We start from the raw sequence: 23540 nt of genomic DNA, 5'->3' as shown, positions 1-23540 counted from the left end.
AGACAGAGCCAGAATAAGACCAAATATGGCCTTAGGCAGGTCAATATGAACATGAATTTATACCAGGACCGATTTAGAATGCCAGGTGTACAGTAGGTGGTGTTATTTTAAGTTTATTCTTGGTCTAGATTTTTTTGTCATTTTTCTTTTATTGGTGAACGTGATGTCAATAAAATATTGGTATGTTTATACAAGAACCTATGAATGGTGTCTTCTCTATTTTCATTTTTAATATAAAATAGGAGCTGGAGTTATGGGAATCACAGCCAGGTTTTAAGCATTTTTTGTTACACCATGTTTTTTTTTTTGACGATCTAGAAACCTCAATTTGGGCAGGGGAGCTAGAATATAGGGATCTTGAAGGTTTTATACAGGTTTTCATTGGATTTTACTTGTTGTGGTGGTTAGTAGGCAAAAATGATTGAACGGTTGGGTAGCTGCTAAATTATATCAGCTGGCTTTTCTATTGTTTTTGGTCCTTAGACATCCATCTGACCTTACGCACCCACCTAGATTGCCTTGAGGGTACTTCAGCTCTCCTCACAGGTTGAATATTACCTGCTAAACTGCTAGAAGAGGGAAGCAGGAACAATAAAGGAGAGGTGTACTGAAAGTCTATTTATCCTTAATTTGCAACAGCCTTCATGACAGGAAGCAATGTGAACAGTTTTCATGTTAGGTGGTGTCCCCAGACCCACATAGCCCTAAAGCTTCCTACATTATCAATTTGCTCATTAAAACAGTATACAACCGGTACATGCTCCTCAAATACATATATTTTATTTCCGCTTATGACTGAGTTCATCACCAACCTCCAGGTGCAAAGGGAAACAGCATAGTACCATTAGACTTTTAAGTATTTCGTAAAGGAAACCTGTAAAAAAATGCTCTTGATAATAATTAATTCTTTGTATCTTGTGCCACAGATTATTCTGTGATTGACAGTTCCCTTCACTAGAAATATGATAGTTTACAGTTGTTACTGCTAACATTTAATATATTTTCTACAAAGAAGCATAAAAAAACAGGCAAACACTGAAAAAATGAAGTTAAGCAGCAAGCCAATTAACACCTATGAGTCTTAGAACTCAGCCACAGCTTACTTTGGCAAAACAATCGGTATGACTGCATAGCCTATTAACAAAAGCTTTATATATTTTTTTTTACATTAACAGTTATCACTATTAGTACTTTGGAAACGGCAACAATGGGGTCAGGTCTATGACTTAACACAGCTGTAGCTTGCCAGCAATTGATTTTCATTAATGGTCTTTCAGTAAGATGTTTTAGAATATATTAGATAGTATAATTGTGAGCACTGCAATTTTAGCCAATGACGAGCAACTGTGTACTTGTTTACTGCTTTCATATGCTTTTTACAGGTAATTTCTGAACAGAGTAGCAGACTTAAAATAGCTCAATGTCTAGAAATGTCTAAGAAAAATCTTATCATCTGCTCTAAAAATAACTAGCATTTCCACTAGGATTGTTCATAGTTTAACTTGTATATTAACACAATTATTTGCTATATTAAATTCAGAAATTGCAAATGATATTTTAAAGCGGACATTAAAGTAAAATGCAAAGACCGCTTACATCGTCCAGGGTCCCTCCCTTTACAAAGCACCTACTATTAGAAGGTGTGAAGTGTGTAAAAAGAGTTAGAGCTAACGCTTTCTTCACCCCCATCTTCCACCCACGTCACCAAGGTGCGGAGGATGTCTAACTCCTTCTGGCTAGATCCTGAAGAGTACAGAGCAGCTGATATAATTTGAGAAGAGCCTGTTTCAATAGACTGAAGTGTACTCTTGCAAGATTTAGTCTGCTCTGCATTGTCCTGGTGTTTTTCTGCAAGATTGGTATTGGAACACTCAGTGATGTGAAAGACAACAGTAAGGTAAATGTAAATTTGACTTTTTTTAACAGGTACATATTACACCTACTAACAGTAGGTGATTTGTAAAGGTTGAGGAACCCAGTCAATTTGGGTGGATCTTGTATTTTACAACAAAGTCTTTTTAAATTCATTAAATATTTTAATATAAAACAGGCTTTTAAGTTTGTTTTTCATGTTCTGGAAATACATTAAGGAAAGTAATGCTACCCTTATACAGTTGTGCTCAAAAGGTTGCACACCCTGTCAGAAATTGTGACATTTTGGCATTGATATTGAAGATATGACTGATCAATGCAAAACAACTCTTTTAGTTAAGGATAGTGATCATATGAAGCCATTTGTTATTATTATGATTTAAAAAGGAGTCAAACAACTATGTGATAACAGAAATCACCCAAATGGCCCAATCAAAAGTTTACATATCCTGGAATCTTTGGCCTTGGACACACAAGATGACACACGCAGGTTAACATGGCAATTAAAGATTACTTTTCCACAATTAGTGTCTCTGTAAAAATAGTTAATGAGTTTGTTAGCTCTCACATGGATGCACTGAGCAAGCTAGATACTGAACAATGGGGAGCAGAAAATAACTGTCAAAAGACTTGTGTAACAAGGTAATGAAACTTGATAAAGATTGAAAAGGATGTAAAAAGTTATCCAAAGCTTTGAATATGTCAGTTAGTACTGTTCAATCACTTATTAGGAAGTGGAAAATTAGGGGATCTCTTGATACCAATCCAAGGTCAGGTAGACCAAGAAAGATTGCAGCCACAACTGCCAGAAGAATTGTTTGGGATACAAAGAAAAACCCACAGGTAACCTCAGGAGAAATTCAGGTTGCTGTGGAAAAAGATGGTGTGGTTGTTTTAAGGAACACAAGAGAATGATACTTGAACAAAAATTAGTTGCATGATCAAGTTGCCAGAAAGAATCCTCTATTGCACCAGTGCCACACAAAAGTCTGGTTACAATATGCCCAACATTACCGTGACACGCCTTACAGATTCTGGCACAATGTAATCTGGAGTAACGAGACAAAAATAGAGCTTTATGGCCACAACTATAAGAGCTATGTTTGGAAAGGGGTCAACAAGGTGATGGTGGTTCACTGATATTTTGGGGGTGTGTGAGCTCTAAAGGCATGGAGAATTTTGTAAAAATTGATGGCAAGATGAACACAGCATGTTATCAGAAAATACTGGCAGACGGAATGCATTCTTCTGCACGGAATCTGCACATGGGATGCTCTTGGACTTTCAAGCATGATAATGACCTTAAGCACAATGCCAAGTTGACCCTCCAGTGGATACAGCAGAAAAAGCTAAAGGTTCTGGAGAGGCCATCAGATTATCCTAACCTTAATATCATTGAGCTATTCTGTGGAGATTTCAAAAGTGCAGTTCATGCAAGATGACCAAAGACTTTGCATGACCTGGAGGCATTTTGCCAAGCTGAATGGACAGCTATACCACCTGCAGAAATTCTGGGCCTCATAGACAACTATTACAAAAGACTGCATGCTGTCATTGATACTAAAGCAGGCAATACACAGTATTAAGAACTAAGGGTATTCAGACTGTTGAACAGGGGTTGTTATGATTGTGCCATTTTGTTATGACCTACAGTTATACAGTTATACAGAATATGAATTCCATGAGAACTAAATTTGTTTTGCCTGCTCACTCATGTTTTCTTTAAAAATGGTACACATTGTATAGTATATTACCATTTCTCCGAGGGTATGCAAACTTTTGAGCACAGCTGTATACAGAGAAAGGTCAATATTATTTGGGATCATTTTACTAAAAGTTGTGAAATTAAAAGAATATTTGGTTTGTTGATAAGGCTGGTCATTAGCTTTTAGGGTCTCACATGCCATTTGTATCATTCCCTGTTCCCTAATAGGCTTTATCTTCTATTATGTTTCATATCATTGCTGATTTGTTATTAATGTATAGCAATTATGTATTTTCCTGCCATTAAATGATACAGAATATGAGAGTTTTATGTGACTGAAAGATTACAGCAATAAAAATAGTAGTAATAAGAGCAGGCAGCAGTAGAACACACCTTCTCCATTAAAACATGAGTAGGACCCATCAATATATGAGCAGTGCTATGCGGATACAATTAAATTAAGCAGACAGGTAGTTATGGCCTACATGCTGCCATAAAATCCAACCTATGTTTTTGCCTAAAATTATGAACTTTTTGCTGTAACAAAAATAAGAGCACCACACAGCAGCGATATTTATTATATAATTTGCTCATATACTTGGATAGATAAACACAGTCAAAAGAGCAGAAAATCAGACAAAAACAAATGTATTACCTCTTAATGATGAAACATTAATATGCAATTTAAATGTGTGAAAACAAATGATTTTTGTAGTCCATCTTTGCAAAATTGTTTTAATCATGCAGTCATTTTTATCTTCTAAATGTATTTAATAATTTAATTAAAACAGATGTAAGTAATTATACTGAAAATGCATACACCCCAGTGAACTGCATTATGGAGCTGTATTGATTCCCAGACTTCACATTTCTACTATGTATTGTATTTCATGCAGCTAATAAATGTTATAGATAAAAATAAGTTATTAATCCAGTTAAGGGAGCTACTTAAAGCACTCAAGTGTGCATCTATTTCCCTAAGCCTGTGATGGGAATAACATAAATAATAATTTCTACTTAGCAACCCTATTTATTTTTTTGCACTCAGCATTAATGTAACAACACATAAAATAGATGACCTGTTCATTTCAAAAGAATAATGACTGGTAACCTACATTGGGGGGGATCAATTTTGCATTGTTCTCAGTTCAACAAGACTAGTCCTTGACCAAAGAGAAAATTTTTAACCATTCAAGATGGATTGCACTTACCGTACCCCACCATAAAGCATCTGCATATGTTTGAAACTGTGTGTTAGCTTCTTTCTCAACCAGGTAAACAAGAAACGAGGAAAAGATGAGCACTAGAAATCCTATGTACCAAGCTGTGATAAGTTCCTGAATGGTAAACACACAACACAGAAAATTCAATCATAATAAATATTTTCCTAATTGCAATAAATTGATAGATAATAGATAATTTATTTTGTAATTTAGTGTTAGGTTCTTCAAACTAACAAACAAACAAAAAATAAAGTAAGAACCCCTTCTATTACCACCAATATCACACAGATACACTATACACACAATTTACAGCTAAAACTGCAAGGACTTAAAAAAAACACTTAGGTCATATATTTATCAGTCTAGTAAATATGAAATATCAAATATGAATATTATGTAGTCTTTTATCCAGCCAACAATTGCAGCTCCATGCTCTTTTTCACTATTCCCTTGCTCACAGAGATCAACAGCTCAAAGTGAAACTTACACATACAGCGGAATGTCACAAACTATTGATTCTGCTCTTAGTGAACAGCTCAAGTTTTCTTTTACTGAACATGATTAAAAGGAGCTGATTACTGCCATGCTCTCCCAAGCTATAACTTTCCAGTTCTAAGCTGGAGTCCCTTGAGAACTCTTTATTATGTAGAAAAAGTTTCTTTGGAAAACAAAACAAAAACGTTAAACATGCTATGGATAACAAACTCTGACAAACCATATAAAGTTATTGAAATAACTTTCAACCTACAGATACGAGTTCCCTGGGAACAGGTAAAAGTTTTCTATTGACAACAGTTTTGATCTTGGTCCCAGAATCATAAATAGTAATACAACCTGACAATTGCTCCACACAGATTGTAAAGATATGTATGGTTTTGCTTGAGTAGATTAAAGTAGAAATAAATTGTTGCATTGGTCTCATGACCTCTGCTGAAGAGGAACAACAGCCAGTCGAAACTCTTTAGAAAAGACTCTTTAGAAACTCTTTAGAAAAGATATGAACTTCATCCCTTTTGTTAGATCCTGTTCACAATACCCCATTGCACTAAAGCATCATGCACTTGTTAGTGCATTGTAGTGCCATTCATTTTGAATGGCACCCCTGCTCACATCCTGAACACAGCTGTGCTACAATGCACCCCAGTGCACCACAACACGGGATGTGGATAGATTAACTTTTACAATAAACTTCTGTTGAAGAATCCTCTCCAGGTCAAACTTTGTTGCAGAGTTCTACTATGTTCTCTTTTCTCTCTCTTGCAAATCCCATAGTGTTTACAGATCCCTCCCATTTGCCATGGTTCCAACATTTAATTTTTTTGCTGTCAGCTTTAGAAAATCAGTTTTTGTTCAGTTTAGCAAAGAAAGGACATTAAAACACGTTAAAAATGGGTTCTGTGGCAAGTGTTGTTATATCACTGTTAAAGTATAACTACAGTAAAGGCATTTTTTTTTTTTGGATGGAGTGAAGAGGGAGTGGAGAGAGATTAGAACATCTGTAAGGTTTTTATTGCTGTCTCTACCCCGTTGGGGAGACTCACCCTCTCTATGTGTCCTGTTTACCATTATCATTGAAAGTAAAAGAAAATCCCAAATTTTGGGCTGACACCAGAACAGTAATGGGGGGGGGGTCTTCCAATGGGGACACTGGTTGAGGTGACCCTGGTGACATCCTCAAATTCCCTTACTTTGGAGGGATATCCTTTCACTTCCTGTTTTGGCTATGGGACAGGAAGTTAAGGAAATCTCCCCAAAGGGATGCAGATGGCAAAAACAGGGGTAATAATTATTTTTCGAAAAAAAAAAAAGTTTGCCTTTAGTTCTACTTTAAGCAAAAGAGGAGTTACTCAACTTCATTCTATTCTGTAAAATTTCCTACAGTAACAAGCACAATCCCCACATACAATCTTGTTAAAAGTGTATATTATGTGGTGAATAGCAATGTAGTTTACCTTGCTATGTGCATAAACAACTGAACCTAATAATTTCCATGTCCCTCCTCTCCGATCCATGCGCACCATACGGAGGATCTGTAGGAATCGAAGACTTCGTAGGGCTGATGTAGCAAAAATATTTCCCTGAGATCCAGCAGACACAACTGCCACTGATGCAATAAGAACTATAATATCTAAAGGCAAACATGAAATGGTTAGTCTATAAAGCATTGGAAAAGATAATATTACCAATAAGTCCTTGCCCCAGAGAAGCTTACATTTCCATATTTTTTTTACAGTTTGAAAACACAGGAACTAAAATCTATGTGGTCCGATTCGAGATATCCAGGTTTTACACTTTTAGCATAAAATGGAACCCTAATCTATAAACAGGTTTGAATCTGCTATATTTCTCATGGTTTGGGGGTACCTCTGCTCCTCGTAGTAAATCCACCAAAAGAGTGTAACATTTTGGGAAATTAAGATAACGCATAAAGGGGTGTCATTAAGTGTTATAGTTACGTGAAAACTTTTGAAAAATATTTACATATGAGGGTACCAGTTATAAATGTACGTAAATTAGGTGACCCATGCCAGGAGGCAATCAGTAAACACTGGCTCTTAATAAAGAGGCTGATATTGTAATGAAATTGTATGAAGTCATAAATATTGGTCTGAATTCATCCACACTGATAGAGTAGGATGGGATGTTCCAAATTTCTATGATTTTGTATGGATGAGCTGTTACATCATGTGCAAACATCATTTTTTAATACATTTATAAATTATTTAACCCAGCTTGTGACTAAAAGAAGATACTGGAGTAGTGAGGGTTGGGTGGGTGCTTTATGTTGATACACTGTCAAGCCTGAATCTGTAGAAAACCTTTATGAAAAAGTGTAAAATCCCTTGAGTATGCTATAAGATCAAGTAGTGTAGGTGACTACAATGTAACATTTGTGAACACAGTGACATCTACAAGAAACATTTCAGTCCCCCCCAAAAAATCTAAAAGTAAACTTGTGCATATATACAGTGCATGTAGGGACCTTTGTCAGTATAAGGTTGTACTTTATATTGTGCATTCTAGAACTAGATGTGGGATCCTTATCAATCCTTTACAGTAAGTATAAAGCCATAGCTAAGCAACGCTCTTCTCATTTATTTTTAATAGAGGCTTCCCTGAGAACATCTGCCTAACAACCTGTGGCAAAGGGGTCCACCTGACTACAGTGGCTTTTTCCACTCTCCTCACAGAGAGGAAAAAGAATCAATGCAATTGCTTCAGTATTTAAAGAAAAAATCTTTGTGTGCAAAAATAAGCACTCATAAGGTACTCTTAAAAATATCAATTCTCCACAGAGCCCTTCTTGGTACCCTTACTTCAGCAGTTGTTCAACAGCAAGCCAGGGCTTGGAAACACTCTTATGCTCTGTCCTGCCAACTATTGTTTTTAGCAACATATAAGTCACAAATAATTACAAAGCAAATTATTCCCACTATATTGTCTTGTAAAAGTACAAAAGTTATGGAATGCACATATAACATTTATGAATGGAAGTGTCACATTGAAACAACTGCCAAAAATCGGGTGTTTCAGAAAAACTAAAATATTATTGTGCATGGCCATAAGAAGGCAGTTGAGCATTGCATAAGATATAGGTGTCTGGACATGCCCCATGGTTGTCTTAATATAGCACATGTCTAGCAAATGTCTACACGTAACTGTCAATATTACAGGCAAATCAGATATAAAAGCATTATCTGACTGCCCTCAGACATCTATCTTGGCCAGTGCTTGCCTAAACATATGTGGCCTCTACTGGCAATGTGTGTAGGCCTATGGAGATGCAGAGACTGAGCTCTGCAGGTGTCCCATAAACATTAAACTGTTGTCTATGCCAACAATGTCTATGAACACCTTTAGATGGTATTTCCAGACAGTCATTTCTTGAGGTTTTCTCATCAACTTGCTATTGTCTTCTCTAAATAAGGATCAGGCCAAAGGAGTCTGCTCATTGAACAAGCAAGTCTCTATGATGTGCTCTTACTCTGACAAACTATGGGAGTTATTTACTAAAGCTGGAGAATGCACAATATGGTGCAACTCTGCATAGAAACCAATCAGCTGCCATTGTCCAGCTTTATTGTCAATGCTTAACTGAACAAGCTGAAGTTAGAAGCTGATTGGCTACCATGCACAGCTGCATCAGAATCTGAGTGCACAAGTTTTAGTAATTCTCCCCCTTTGTATATACTCTGTGGTGCTGTTTTGCAAGTATTCCACATGGTTTTAGGGTAAAAATATATTATTCCCCTAATCTACCAAAGATCTTTCTTTTTTAGATTTTCTATTTTTCTAAATTAAAAACACACACACGCAAAACTGTCATTGATACTCCTATAATGTTACTGAACATGTTAGAAACCAATTATACTGTATTAGAAACCAAGTTTGTAATTTGTTCCAGTAGAAGATTTCCTGGTGTCAGTCTGCCAATATCAGTAAAACACTCAAAAGATAAAAAGATACCTAAAAGAATCATATTAAAAGAGCAAATGCAATGAACATTAATTAATGTGACATTTAATTATAATTAAATGTATACATTATATAAACATGCTGATAAAAGATTTGTTCAATTAAAATATTTTGCAAATGGGTATCAAATCACAAAATAAGTTATTCAGTTGTAGAATTGTTGTTTTTCATTGACTGTATACCATTAATTAATTTCCTAGGATAAGCTGATATTAAAGTCTTTAAATGTATTCAGTGTGTTTTAGCAAACTGTTCCCTGGTACATGTAAAATGTACACTTGCCATTCTTGCAATACAGGGAAGAGGAAGGTCATGATTTCATATCACATTTGATCATGCAATTCCATGAAGTGTAGGTCAGGTGGACATTGGTGGTGTCAAAGCAGGTGGAAAAAAAGAAGATAATACTTTGTAACTGGGAATGTTGCACCTATGGCATAATAGCACTATATACTAATACTATAGACACACGCTGGATATGTATGTTGTAAGTTTAACATACCTATTACACAAAATGGTTTCCTGGCATATCTTAACCTTCCCTGCCATCCTCGATAGCGACAGCAACAGCCTGCAGACCATATACGGATAATGTACTCCAAACCAAACACAACGATCATTACAAATTCCTAAAATGACATTAGAAATGCTGGTTAATGTTACCTATATAGCATAAGTTCCATAAATAAAGTAGATATAAACACTAAATAAATGAAATTTAGTTTGCTAAAGCATTGTACATCATTAACAATTGCATTGTTTAAATTAAATACTTGTTTTCATCTTTTTTTATCTTTTTTTTTTATTTCAGTGTTGCTGATGTCCTGCGGACTCTTTGAAGGCACTTCCTGACTACATGTATGGAATCCAGTGACACGTGGCGTTTCTCAGAGTGGGATTTCTGATGGTGATAACAGTGGACCATGCCTGTGTAATATTGGCTGACAGAACCACCAGCATTCTCTATCAGAAGCGTATGTGACAGGATAAAATACAGGAGCATAACAGAGAGAGAGAGAGTGTTTTCACTCTGTAACTGAAAGTGCATGAACTAGATCCTAAAGGCAAGATTACTTGGTATTCTAATCAAAATGGCACATTTAAAAATATTTAAAAATGTTCACATTGGAAACTGAACTCTTTCTGGCTCATCACCCTCCCAGACCTGAAGGCTGTACAGCATGAATGGGAATTCTTTTTTCTTACAAATTTGGGCTCGGACTCCTGTGGGGCAACCTGGTAAGCGTTTAAGTTGCATGCCCGTGTGGTACTGGCAACCTGCATATCCAGATACAAGGTCTCCTCCAACATAGTAGTGCAACAGACAGAAGAGCATTTACAGTTGCTAGAGCAGGCTTTTCAGGCTCACCCCTTCTCTGATAATGCCACACTGGTGAAAATGCAGTCTAAGCTAGTCAATCATCTTCTTTTTGAAAAAGCATGTTTTCTTCAGCAAGAAGCAGGTGTTTGAGCATGGGGAGTGGGCAGGAAGATGCCTAGCTTACTTAGCCTACCTTGACCATAAACCTCCTGTGGTTGTGACCCTTCATACTTCATCTGGGCAGAGGGTGACTTACGCTGCCCTTGTAGTTCAGGAGTTTCGCTGATTTTACGCGGCCCTATATTCCTCCACCACTCAACTTTCCCAAGCTGAGCTCACTGTGTTTCTCCAATAGGTGACATTTCCCTCCTTATACCCCTCACAAGTTGAGATGCTGGAGGCCCCTAAGGATGACATTGAGGAAGCATTGGCACACCTTACCCCTTCAGATGGGCTTTCTCTGGAATTCTATACCCAATTCCGCAAAATCCTCATCCTAAAACTGAAGGACGTTTACACCCATATTTTATACTCCAACTCCCTCCCCACCTCTATGAGAAAAGCCCTCATGTTTGCCGAATCTTACCAGCCCATTTCCCATTTACAATTAGATGTTAAGATATTGGCTAAAATATTAGTGTTACCTTTAAATAAAGTGATTCTTAGCTTGATCCACGCCAGATTGGGTTTATGCCACATAAGAACACAGTCTTCAATCTGAGATGCCTATTTATGAACTTACAATCTCTCCATGGCTCTATGGGCTCAAGGGTGATAGTTGCCTTGGATGCTGCCAAGGCATTTAAAGCAGTAGAGTGGGATTGCCTATGGGAATGTCTATGCAGGTATGGGTTCGGGATGAATTTTATTAAATGGATTCAGCTATTATACCAAACCCTCACAGTAGCACCAGCATACTGGTTAATGATGGGGTCTCTGACCGCTTCCTCTTATCCAGAGGGACCCGGCAGGGGTGCCTGTTATCCCTATTGTTATACGCTCTGGCTCTTGAGCCTCTAGCCACTGCTATATTTTAGTCATTATGCAAACTACATGCTTCTGTATCTGGAGGATGCGGGTCCCTCACTACTGGCTGTGCTTTGCCTCATTGTGCGCTTCAGGAAGTATTCAGGGTTGAAAATGAATTGGGATAAGTCCAAGATCCTCCCTTTGGACTACGAAGCCCCAACAGCAGAGCAGGCCTCTCTTCTCCTGTTTAGAGTAAGCCAAATAAAATATCTTGGTGTCCTGGTTTCCTGTTCTCCCGAGGACTATTTCAAACCTAACTTGGGACCCCTGTACCACTTCTTGAAGTCCAAAACACAGATACGGTCCCATCTTCTCCTTGGAGTCATGGGAAGAATCAACATAGTGAAAATTATTTAGTTACTGAAAATTCTTTATTTTCTTAGACATGCCCCAGTGTATATACCACTCCGTATATTTAGAACCATGAAATCTCTCCTTAATATTCTTATCTGGGGCACCTCCCACCACAAACTGCCTTGGAAGACTCTTAAAACTCCTATGAACCTGGGTGGTATGGCTCTTCCTGACATTCATTTATACTATATAGCTGCTCAATTGTCCCACTTCTACTACCTGGACAAGGATGATAGAGAGCATTTTTTTGTCCTTGGCCTGCTCTCCTATTTCTGGGTGGGCCATTCACCCTTTCCAGGTACTCATGAGAACCCCGTGAAACCCTCCCCCCATTATGGGCGACTGTGGCAGTATGGTATACCACTACTGTAAAATTTAGGATTTGGTTACGCGTAAATTAAATGTTTCACCTCTCCATGCTCATACACCTCATTGGGATAACACCGCTCTACTGGAATTACTCACTATTCCTGATTGGAGTTTGGGTCCATAAAGGGATCATATATTTGTCACAGGTTATGACAAGTAGTGGTATTAAACCATCTCAGGATCTAAAGGGTGAATTTGAGCTTCCATATTCTATGTGTTTTTCGTTATCTCTAGCTCCGTCACTCTCTTGGTATATTATTCAGAGACTCCATTCCGAGTTTGGAATTTTTGTATGTGATCGACGTGCTCCTGGGCTTGGAGTCTAAGAAACTCACTTCCTTTTTCTACAGTTACCTCGTACTGCCAGCGGCTACTGCCTTATTTTATCAGGTGAAAATCCGGTGGGAGGCAGACGTGGGGGAGCTGGAGGACAACGATTGGGATGAAGTACTAGAGTCCTATAAACTATTTTTCCCTAGGCTTTCTAACTGCCTTACTCATTTGTATATCTGGCACAAGGCATATTTGACTCCCCTCAGATTGGCTAAATATCAACTACATCAGAGCCCATTGTGCCCCAGGTGTGGCGAGACTACTGGTACCTTTTACCATCTGATCATGTCCTATTATCCACAGATCCAGGGATACTGGTCTCAGGTAATCTGATTCCTTCACAATCGTATGGGCTCCCCATTGACCCTCTGTCTGAAGCAGTGTCTATTAGGACTCCTCTCTAGCTCTGACAGTGATTAATTCCTTCATATTGTTCTTCAGGAAACCCTTTTTACTGCCAGACGTTTAATTACTCGGGCCTGGATTAGAACATTGCCATCGAAATTTCAAAAGTGGGTAGCAGCGGTGATTCTCACATTACCATATAAACAAGCACTTTATTCTCATAGAGGATGCCCTGTCGAATACCATAAAATCTGGCATAGATGGTTAGAACTGCCCGCTACGTGCATGGAAGAGGAGCAGCATGAGCATTCTTGTTGTGTCATTTCACATTTGACTGTAACATCTCATTTCATTCACACCCTCTGCAATGTATCTCTCTCTGGACTACATCCACATGGCTGTCTCTACTGTATCACCTTCTGGAATCATACTATTTCACATGTATTGTAGCCTGCTACAGACTTTTCAATAAATAAAGTTTTGTTAAAAAAAAAAAAAATTAAATAAATAAATATATATATATATATATATATATATATATATATATATACATACATACACACACTCCCTCTCTCTCTCTCTATATATATACTATGCTGCCAAAAGTATTGGGACGCCTGCCTTTACACGCACATGTACTTTAATGGCATCCCAGTCTTTATCTGTAGGGTTCAATATTGAGTTGGCACACCCTTTGCAGCTATAACAGCTTCATCTCTTTTGGGAAGGCTGTCCAAAAGGTTTAGGAGTGTGTCTATGGGAATGTTTGACCATTCTTCCAGAAGCGCATTTGTGAAGACTACACTTTTATTAATTGACTTCATTGTAATTCAATGCTACCTCATGTGTTTAAAAATGAATGGCTTGTTAAGTACAATCTTTACAGCAATTATTATGCAAAATCACCTATTATTTTGTATCTTCTTTTGAAGAAGCTTGCAGCACCATGCAGCACTTAAAAGTGCTTTGTTGTGCTTTAAGCAGGAAAAGACATTATGTTGAGAGAACACTTATCAAGGTCACCATGGCTGTAGACACCTTTTGTAAAACTCTGAAAATGTAAAGCACTCCAATATTGAAAACCTTCGTTTAAGTGCTGTATATTGATGGATAAAGTCTGGAGACAAATACTGCATGTCGTAAATGTACAATTTCAGAATTATGCACAGTAATTGATTTCTAATTTAGTGAGTATGTTGATAAAGTCCAAACAGTTAGATAAGATGCTATTTATTTCTGAGATTTCCAGCATGAAAAACAACTTTTAATTTTGTATAGATACAGTTGTTTTAGGCAAAAATGAACGAAGACACACTTTTATATAATCTCCTTTATGGCCAGTCCTTTAACAGCAGAAACCAGACCAGCATGCTAAACTTACTCATGGACTGATATTGTATGACTAGAGGGTTGGTGAGCCCATGGTACCCATCATGTGAATATTATCCTTTATCCCCCCTAAAGCAAACCTGTTGCTCATTCAGGGCAATGAAACAGGCTTGCTTGAATCTTTCCCCAAGATATACTTATCTCTTCTTTACTCTGCTGATGAAAGCAAAGAAAATTCCCAGTATGGTATGGAGGAGAATGTGACTCACTTCATGTGACAGCACTAGGCCAGTCAGCCCTGTGTAAGTTACAAGTCCACCAGCTAATAACTTATGTAGCATCTTCCTGGGTAGCTAAGGAGAGCTAGACTCCAATTGTAGCAGCCTGGGAGTAATAGCTAGCAGGGGGTCAAAATTGAGTCAGAGCTGAGAGGCTCTGCAGACCAGCCCTCTGGAATTTTCCCCAGCTCTAGAACTTTGGAGAAAAGTCTAGAAGCAGTGGGTGGATCTGAGGAGTTGCTGATCTGCACTTTTTGCCTACAGACTATTTATATTGAAGGTATAAAATTAGTACAAATGACCCAAAAGGCCAGCAACAGTAACGTACAAAGTAACATAACAAATATAAAGCTTCCATATGACGTAGATGAATCAGAGTACACAAAAAATAGTCATAACTATACGTCCATCCATTATAATAGAAAAGAGGAACGGGAAAATTTCCAGTTGTTCCAGTTGGCATCAAAAAGGTGCATCATGTCATAACATATGGTGTATACGTTCCATAAGCATAATAGGATCAACCCTATCAATAATGAGAGAGAGTGGAACTACAGTGGATTTCCATTGTAGGGCTATAGCCCAAATAGTCACCTCACAAACAGTATAAAATGTTGTTCATGCCAAGTTGCTCCTGGAATAGCATCAAACAATAGACACACAGAGGAGGTCAATTGAATAGACTGCCCCAGAATTTTGGTAGCAATATCAGAAACCTTAAGCCAAATTGGTTGTAATATTGGACAGGTCCAGAACATATGATAAAGTGTGCCTTGAATGAAACAACTTCAAAAACAGAGAAGTGAGGAATTAAGGAAGAAAGCGTGAATATGCACAGGGGTATAATCCCATCTAGTTAGAAGTTTATTTGCTGTCTCTCTAACAGAGAGGGAACATGTACAGGCATGGAAATCATCTATCCTTGTATCCCAATCTTGTGGAGTGTATTGTAGAGCACAGTCCTCTTCCCATTTGGATTTATAAGAGAGGGAGTCAGGAGTGGTGGCATTATTTAATAGACTGTAAATGTTCGTGATCAGGCCTTTGCCTCTAGGGGGTGAACTACAAATATGCTCATAATATGTTCTGGGAGATGTAGGAGTAAGAGCATATTTAGAAGCAAAAAAATGTCTAATTTGAAGATAGTGTAGGCGTTCATGTTGGGGAATAGTCTTTAATTGTTGCAACTTTGCAAAGGAGATGAAGAAAGGACCATCTTGTAGTGTTCCTAGTGTAACCTGGTGGTTAGCTTTCCACCAAGAAAACTGCTGGTCAGTTAGAAAAGCTGCAGGGAATGTAGGATCACCTAAAAAGGAGGTCAGGGGAGAAAATGGGGAGGCTAGACCAAATTTAATTTTATAGGAGGACTAGAGGCAGCAAGTATGGGAGACTAACGTGTTAAGGGGGCCAATAAATTATAGGGTATAGAATAAAACCACAATAGGCCAGGTAAATAGTAGGAATATATTGAACAAGTCTCAAATTGAATCCACAGAACCTTTGATGAAACAATCTGCTATTGGGCTATTTGAGAAATCTGGCAGCTAGGAAATAAAATCAAAATTGGGAAGGCAGACCACTCCTCGATGTGGGGTAAGATACAGAGTTTAGAAAATCTAGGTTGTTTGTCCTGCCAAATAAATTTGTTAATATCACTTTGCGGTTTATACACAAACTGTTTAGGAATGATAATAGGAAGAGCTCGGAACAATTTAGGTAGGACATTCATTTTAACCATCGTTATTCTTCCTAAAAATGATATCGGCGAGGATTTCCATTGTTTAAGGGCATTACGGATGCGAGTAACACAAGAGAGATAGTTAAATTGGAAAAGAGATGAAATATTAAGGGTTAAATTTATTCCAAGATAGGGAAGAGACTAGAATGAATGACCAATGGAAGGGGAATAGTTTTTTTAAGGGTTCGCATTGTGGCAGAGGCACATTATGAGGCATTAAAGAGGATTTTGAAAGGTTAACAGAAAGGCCAGAAATCTCAGCAAATTCATTCAAAGCTTTCAATAGGATATGTAGAGATATATGGGGATGAGTGATAAAGAGCATCACATCATCTACATATAGACAAAGTTTGAATTGTTGATGACCTTTACAGTACTCGCTAATTTCGGGGTTCAAATTGATGGCAGAGGCTAAAGGTTCCATAGCAAGGGCAAATATTAAGGGAGAGAAAAGACAACCATGGCATGTGCCCGTGCCCAATGCAAAAAATTCTGGATTACAACTCGGTATGCGTATTATAGTTTTGGGAGAACAGTACAACTCATGATAGCCATAAAGAAATTCTTCCCCAAATCCAAACCGCTGTAATACGGTATTCAGATAAGGCCAGAGGACACTGTCAAATGCCTTGTTAATATCAAGTCTTTGAATTTCCGGAGGGCAAACCCGGGGGAGGGCAATTTTATCTTTGGATGCGGCCAAGGTATTTGATAGTGTGGAATGGTCTTATCTATGGGAAGTATTGTCTAGATTTGGCTTCCATAGTTCATTAGTTCGGTGCGTCTTCTCTATGCGACCCCTAGTGCTCGAATCCAGGTTAACAGGAAGTTGTCAGATTCATTCAGGCTGCAAAGGGGGATGAGACAGGGCTGCCCTCTCTCGCCCCTTTTGTTTGCTTTGGCATTAGAACCTTTGGTGATTTTGGTGCGACAATCTCCGGACAACGTTGGTTTTACAAAGTGTGTTCTCTCGGAAAAGATATCCCTTTATGTGGATGACACACTGTTATATTTGGACGATGCTTTCACAACCTTAGATGCCGTTATGTCCCTTATTGAACCTTTTTGGTAGATTTTCCGGCTTTAAAATTAATTGGCATAACTCGGTGTTGATGCCCGCGGATCCTGTAGATCTCCCACAGACAGTTTGTGCACAACACAATCTTTTACCTCTACTCCAGCAGCAAAAATTAAAGTGTAACAGTTGGTGCAAACTCCCTCTGTCGGTGGTGGGTAGAGTCACATATACATAGTTACATAGTTACATGGTTAGTCTGGCTGAAAAAAGACAAAAGTCCATCCAGTTCAACCATTGAAAAAAAAAAACAGTTATAACCCTATACCCACAGTTGATCCAGAGGAAGGAAAAAAACCCCAGCAAAGCATGATCCAATTTGCTCCTGCTGGGAAAAAATTCCTTCCCGATCCCCCGAGAGGCAATCGGATATTCCCTGCATCAACTTTACTTATAAATGTTAGTATCCAGTTATATTCTGTGTATCTAAGAAAGAATCCAGGTCTTTTTTGAAGCAATCCACTGAGCTGGCCAGAACCAACTCTTGAGGGAGTCTATTCCACATTTTCACAGCTCTCACTGTGAAGAAACATTTCCGTGTTTGGAGATTACATTTCTTTTCCTCCAGACGTAAAGAGTGCCTCTTTGTCCTCTGTGATGACCTCAGGGTGAATAGCTCTACACCGAGTTCACTATATGAACCACCGTATTTATACATGTTGATCATATCCCCCCTTAATCTCCTCTTCTCAAGAGAGAATAAATTCAGTTCCTCTAATCTTTCCTCATAGCTGATCTCCTCCGTTTCTCGTATCAGTTAGGTTGCCCTTCTCTGTACTTTCTCAAGTTCTCCAATCTTCTTTTTTTGAATTGATGCCCAAAACTGAACTGCATATTCCAGATGAGGTCTTACTAATGATTTGTACCGGGGTAATATGATATCTCTCTCTCTGGAGTCTATACCTCTTTTAATACAAGAGAGGATTTTGCTCGCTTTAGAAACCGCAGCTTGTCATTGCATGTCATTATTAAGCTTGTGATCTACCAGAACTCCCAGATCCTTCTCCACCATTGATTCCCCCAGTTGTACCCCCCCTAGTATGTATGATGCATGCATATTCTTAGCTCCCAAGTGCATAACCTTACATTTAACAACATTAAACCTCATTTGCCACATAGTTGCCCAATTAAACAGTGCATTGAGGTCGGCTTGTAAGTTGAAGACATCCTGTAAGGACGTTATTCCACTACAGAGCTTGGTGTCATCTGAAAAAACTGAAATTAGATTTTTAATCCTAGACCCTATATCGTTTACAAATATGTGTGGCAGTGGGGCTATTACTGGAACCAATCTCCAATATGGCTCTCTGCAGCAGCTGGAAGTTGGATTCTTTTCCTCTCCCTCCCACTGGTTTTTAGCTGCTGCAGAGAGAGCCATACAGGGCTCTGGTTCCAGTAATAGCCCCCCCCCACACCCAAAACCCACCCTGTGCACCATATGTTTCTCCCCTGCTGCCCAGGCCCCCCTGAGTGCCCCCACCCCTCAGTGCTGCCGGCTTCCCTCTTCTCATTCTCTCTGGTAGCTGCAAGCACACAATAGGATCCTTCAGGATGGAGAGTGGGGGAAGGGTCCAGTAAGCATGTCACATTTACCAGCCCCTTCCTTTCCCGAATGAACACAATGAGTGATTGGTACTGATCACTCACTGTGTTCATTCAAAATTAAAGCCTGGTAAACTGTGTTTTTTTTGGGGGGGGGAGGGGGCCCTGTCCGGTTGGCTATACGGGCTCCCATGGTAACAGCAGCCCTGCATAAACACATCCTATGAGTGTATCAGTTTTAGGTAGTGACTCAAAACAACTGTGCCTGGATGAATAACAATCCTGGCTGCTACAGTAGATTGTACAGTATATCCTCATGCACATTTCAGGGCATTGTTTTCAATTTTATGAAAAGTTTCTTGAAAGCTACTTGCCACCTTAAAGTAAATCTGTTCCTACACTGTGCACATTTAAAAGATAAGTTCACCTTTTGGTAAAAAATAATAAATGCACTGTTTTGCAGGTAAAAAAATTTGCATTTTTTATTTTTTGCTGCAGGAGCCTGTAAAAAGCATTGCACCAGCGATCAGTAGGTCTCCTGCAGATCTGTCAGTATATCTGCTTGTCCATACGGGATGTAAGAGCAAGCAGATATACTCTTACATCCCGTATGGACAAGCAGATATACTGACAGGAAGATTCAATGAACTACCAAGGCGCTTTACAGAGGAGTGATGAGGCCGGGCGGGCGAAGCTCTGTACAACCACTTTTTTTAAAAATTTGACAGCTAGTGGGGGGAAGAAGATCGTCCGGGAGCGGGCACCGGTGATTTCATAACATGTTACACCATGAATATGGGTGTAACATGTAACATGTTATGAAAGGTGAACTTATCCTTTAGGTATTAACATATCCTAAACAAGCAGTAAAAGCACAAGCCCAAATTCACATCTGTAGCTAAAGGCACTGTGGAGAAATTAATTAAGAGGCACTGAAAAAAAATCTTAGCTTATTCTCTACTACTGTATTGCAGCAGAATCTTGGCTGTCTACCAGCCCACTAATGAAAATACATAGCAGATGTTTCTAAGACCTCATGCACACAGGGCATTTAGCCCTGATGCATGAGATCCCAGAGTCTTTGTGCGGTTGGATAGCACAGGCCTGTAAAAATGATAGGCTGAAGGCTGCTGGATAGGGCTGGGCAAGCTGCACCAAACGGTACTAACAATTAAACAGTATGTGCCCAGGAATGAATGCCCAAAGGTCAAGCCATCTGAGATTCAGGCATTCATTGCTGGATGCGTACTGTCCTAGACATTAGTACCTGTGGGTGCACCGTCCTGCCACAGCAGCTTTCAAAGATTTGCAGACTGTTGGGTTGGACAGTGCGCCTGTGCCTTTTGCCCGCAACAAAACAAAATTTAAATTTAGAGTATTTGTTGTAATCTTTAAGGATGAATTACATTATAGTACACGCAGTTAGAGAGGTCAGGAATGGCCATTTTTAAATCTCATTTACGTTTGTTAATAATATGTAAATACTTTCATGTCGATTGTCTGGTCACAAGTGCACATTAAAGATTAAATAGGAACTTATTAGGTCATTAAAGTATTCAAACTTACAATACTCTCAGTTAAATATTAAAACAGGTTTTCCCTTTTCTGTTTGTGTTAAATGATCATTGTTCCAGCGGTCCTATTTAGGTAACTAGCCAGTGCTTTTATTCCACATCTAATAAATCATCAGAAAATAACATTGCTATAAAACTTTAATTTCATTACTATTTTCTTTTTTGTGCAGCAAGGGAACAATTAATCTGATAGTTAATTTTCTTATAATTATGTAATGTTTCCCCCACTACTACGCAGAACCCAAGTATGTGCCTGCTTATAATTTTTTAATTAGTTTTTCTTTCCTGTAGAATTGCTGATACTGTGAAGCAATAGTTTAGCACGTTTTTTTTTTTTTTTAAAGTGATGTTGAGATACTTTGGAATTCACACATATGATCACAACCTGGGTATTCCTCCTGCCCTACGCTCATCTGTCACTTAGGATGCTATAAAAGTAGCTCTAAACCCTAACTTTATTACTTTGCTAAAACAATCATAGTAATTATTGTACAAAATCACCTATTATTTTGTACCTTTTTTTGAAAAGGTTGTGTGTCAATTCAACACTTAAAAGTGGTGTTTTTTTTGTGCTTTGAGCAGGACAAGACATTATGTTGAAAGAACACTTATCAGGGTCACCATGGCTGTAGACACCTTATGTAAAACTCTGAAAATGTACAGCGCTTCAATATTGAAATACTTCTTTGAAGTGCTGTTTATTTATGACTAAATTCTGGAGACAATCACTGTGTGTCAAGTTGACTTCCAACACACATACTATATCAGAATTATTCACAATTGACTTCTGATGCAATAATTATGATGCTGACATCCCAGCAGTTGGAGAAGATGCTATTTATTCCTTAACCGCTTGCCTACTTGTCACTTTTACCCCCTTCCTGCCCAGGCCAATTTTCAGCTTTCAGAGTTGTTGCAATTTGAATGACAATTGCGCGGTCATGCAACACTGTGCCCAAACTAAATTGTTATCATTTTTTTTAATTGTATATAACTTTTTTTGGTGGTATTTAATCACCATTGGGATTTTTATTTTTGCCAAACAAACAAAAACGGACCAAACATTTTGAAAAGAAAAAGTTTTTCTTAGTTTCTGTTATAAAGTTTTTTAACTAGTAGCCGACCGCAGATAGCCGAATGACGGCTGCACTGCGGCTGGCCAGTTCTGGGTGGACGTCATATGACGTCCTCCCAGAACGCGCTCTCCTGCGCGCCCCAGGGGGGCGCGCACCCGGCGATCTCCGTGATCGCTGTGTCCTACGGACGCAGCTGATCACGTGATGTGGTAAAAGGCCAATCACAGCGGCCTTTTACCACGTGATCAGCGGTGTCCAATGACACGCTGATCAGAGGGAAATGCAAGTGCCGGTTCTCGGCTGCACTTTCCTCACACTGTCAGATCATGAGGAAAGTACTGCCGAGAACCGGCAGTTGTCAGAGCGGGGATCGGCACCGATCATCAGGGCACTGATGATCAGTGCCCTGATGATCGGTGCCCAGCAGTGCCGCCCGCAAGTTCCGCCCACCTGTGCCCAGCAGTGCGCCCACTAGCTCCGCCCACCTGAGCCCAGCAGTGCACCCACCTGTGCCCAGCAGTGCACCCACCTGTGCCACTCTGCAGTGCCACCTACCTGTGCCCAGAAGTGCCACCTACCTGTGTCCAGCAGTGCCACCCACCTGTGCCCACCCACCTGTGCCCACCAGTGCCACCCACCTGTGCCCACCCACCAGTGCTGCCCACCAGTGCCACCCACCAGTGCAGCCCAGCAGTGCTGCCAGTCAGTGCCACCAGTCAGTGCCCAGGGGTTGTGCCAGTCAGTGCCGCCAGTCAGTGCCCAGCAGTGATGCCAGTCAGTGCCGTCTATCAGTACCCATCATCAGTGTCACCTATCAGTGCCGCCTATCAGTGCTGCATATTAGTGCCGCCTATCCGTGACACCTCATTAGTGCTGTCTATCAGTGCCGCCTATTCGTGCCACCTCATTAGTACTGCCTATCAGTGCCCTTTAGTGCTGCCTATCAGTGCCCATCAGTGCCGCCTATCAGTGCCCATCAGTGCTGCCTCATCAACGCACATCAGTGAAGGAGAAAAAATACCTGTTTGAAAAATTTTATAATAGAAACAAAGAAACTTTTTTTTTTCAAATTTTTTACACTTTTTTTATTTTTAGCGCAAAAAGTAAAGCGCCCAGTGGCGATTAAATACCACCAAGAAAGCTCTATTTGTGAGAAAAAAATGATCAAAATTTCATATGGGTACAATGTTGCATGACCGCGCAATTGTCAATCAAAGTGAGGCAGCGCTGAAAGCTGAAAATTGGCCTGGTAAATAAGAGGGTATAAGTGCCTGGTAGGCAAGTGGTTAAATAAGTGATTTTTCTCCTTCGCTGATGCACTGTTACACTGATGGGCACTGATACGCTGCACTGATGAGTACTGATAGGCTGCACTGATGAGAAGGTACTGATGAGGCTGCACCAATATGTGGCACTGGTGGGCATGGATAAGCGGCACTGATGGGCAATGATAGGGACACTGATGGGCACTGATAGGTGGCACTGATGGGCATGGATAGGGGGCACTGATGGGCACTGATAGGTGGTACTGATGGACACTGACAGCCAGTACTGATGGACACTGATAGCCAGCACTGATGGGCACTGTTAGCCAGCACTGATGGGCACTAATAGCCAGCACTGAGGAAGCACTGATAGCCAGCACTGAGGAAGCACTGATAGCCAGCACTGATGGGTACTGATAGCCAGCACTGATGAGTACTGATAGCCAGCACTGATACTAAGCACTGATGGGCACTGATACTCTGCACTGATGGGGCTACACTGATCATCAGGGCACTGATGATCAGTGTAGATGTCCCCTCTGAGAAATGCCGCTTACCAGCTCTCCTCTCCTCATGCGCTGTAAGCATGAGGAGAGGACTGTCGATAGCCAGCATTTCCTATTTACACTGTGATTA

At 39.5% G+C, this 23540-nt stretch overlaps 1 protein-coding gene across 4 annotated transcripts in view; it reads right to left on the bottom strand.

Moving 5' to 3' along the window:
* Window positions 1-23540, bottom strand: part of KCNQ5 (potassium voltage-gated channel subfamily Q member 5) — a 689873-nt gene that overhangs the window by 115841 nt on the left and 550492 nt on the right. For all 4 annotated transcript variants that reach the window (XM_089681376.1, XM_089681374.1, XM_089681378.1 and 1 more), the window contains exons 3-5: window positions 9779-9905; window positions 6753-6928; window positions 4789-4914 (exon numbers count right to left, since the gene is read on the bottom strand). In XM_089681376.1, the coding sequence (XP_089537502.1) occupies window positions 4789-4914; window positions 6753-6928; window positions 9779-9905 (429 nt within the window). The remainder of the gene's footprint in view (window positions 1-4788; window positions 4915-6752; window positions 6929-9778; window positions 9906-23540) is intronic.

Source organism: Staurois parvus, unplaced genomic scaffold, assembly GCF_062004578.1.
Source record: "Staurois parvus isolate SC_StPar_1 unplaced genomic scaffold, SC_StPar_1.0 ptg000264l, whole genome shotgun sequence".
Taxonomy (NCBI): Eukaryota; Metazoa; Chordata; class Amphibia; order Anura; family Ranidae; genus Staurois; species Staurois parvus.
Note: the sequence above shows the minus strand (reverse complement) of the source record. Positions and strands in the feature narration are given on the sequence as shown.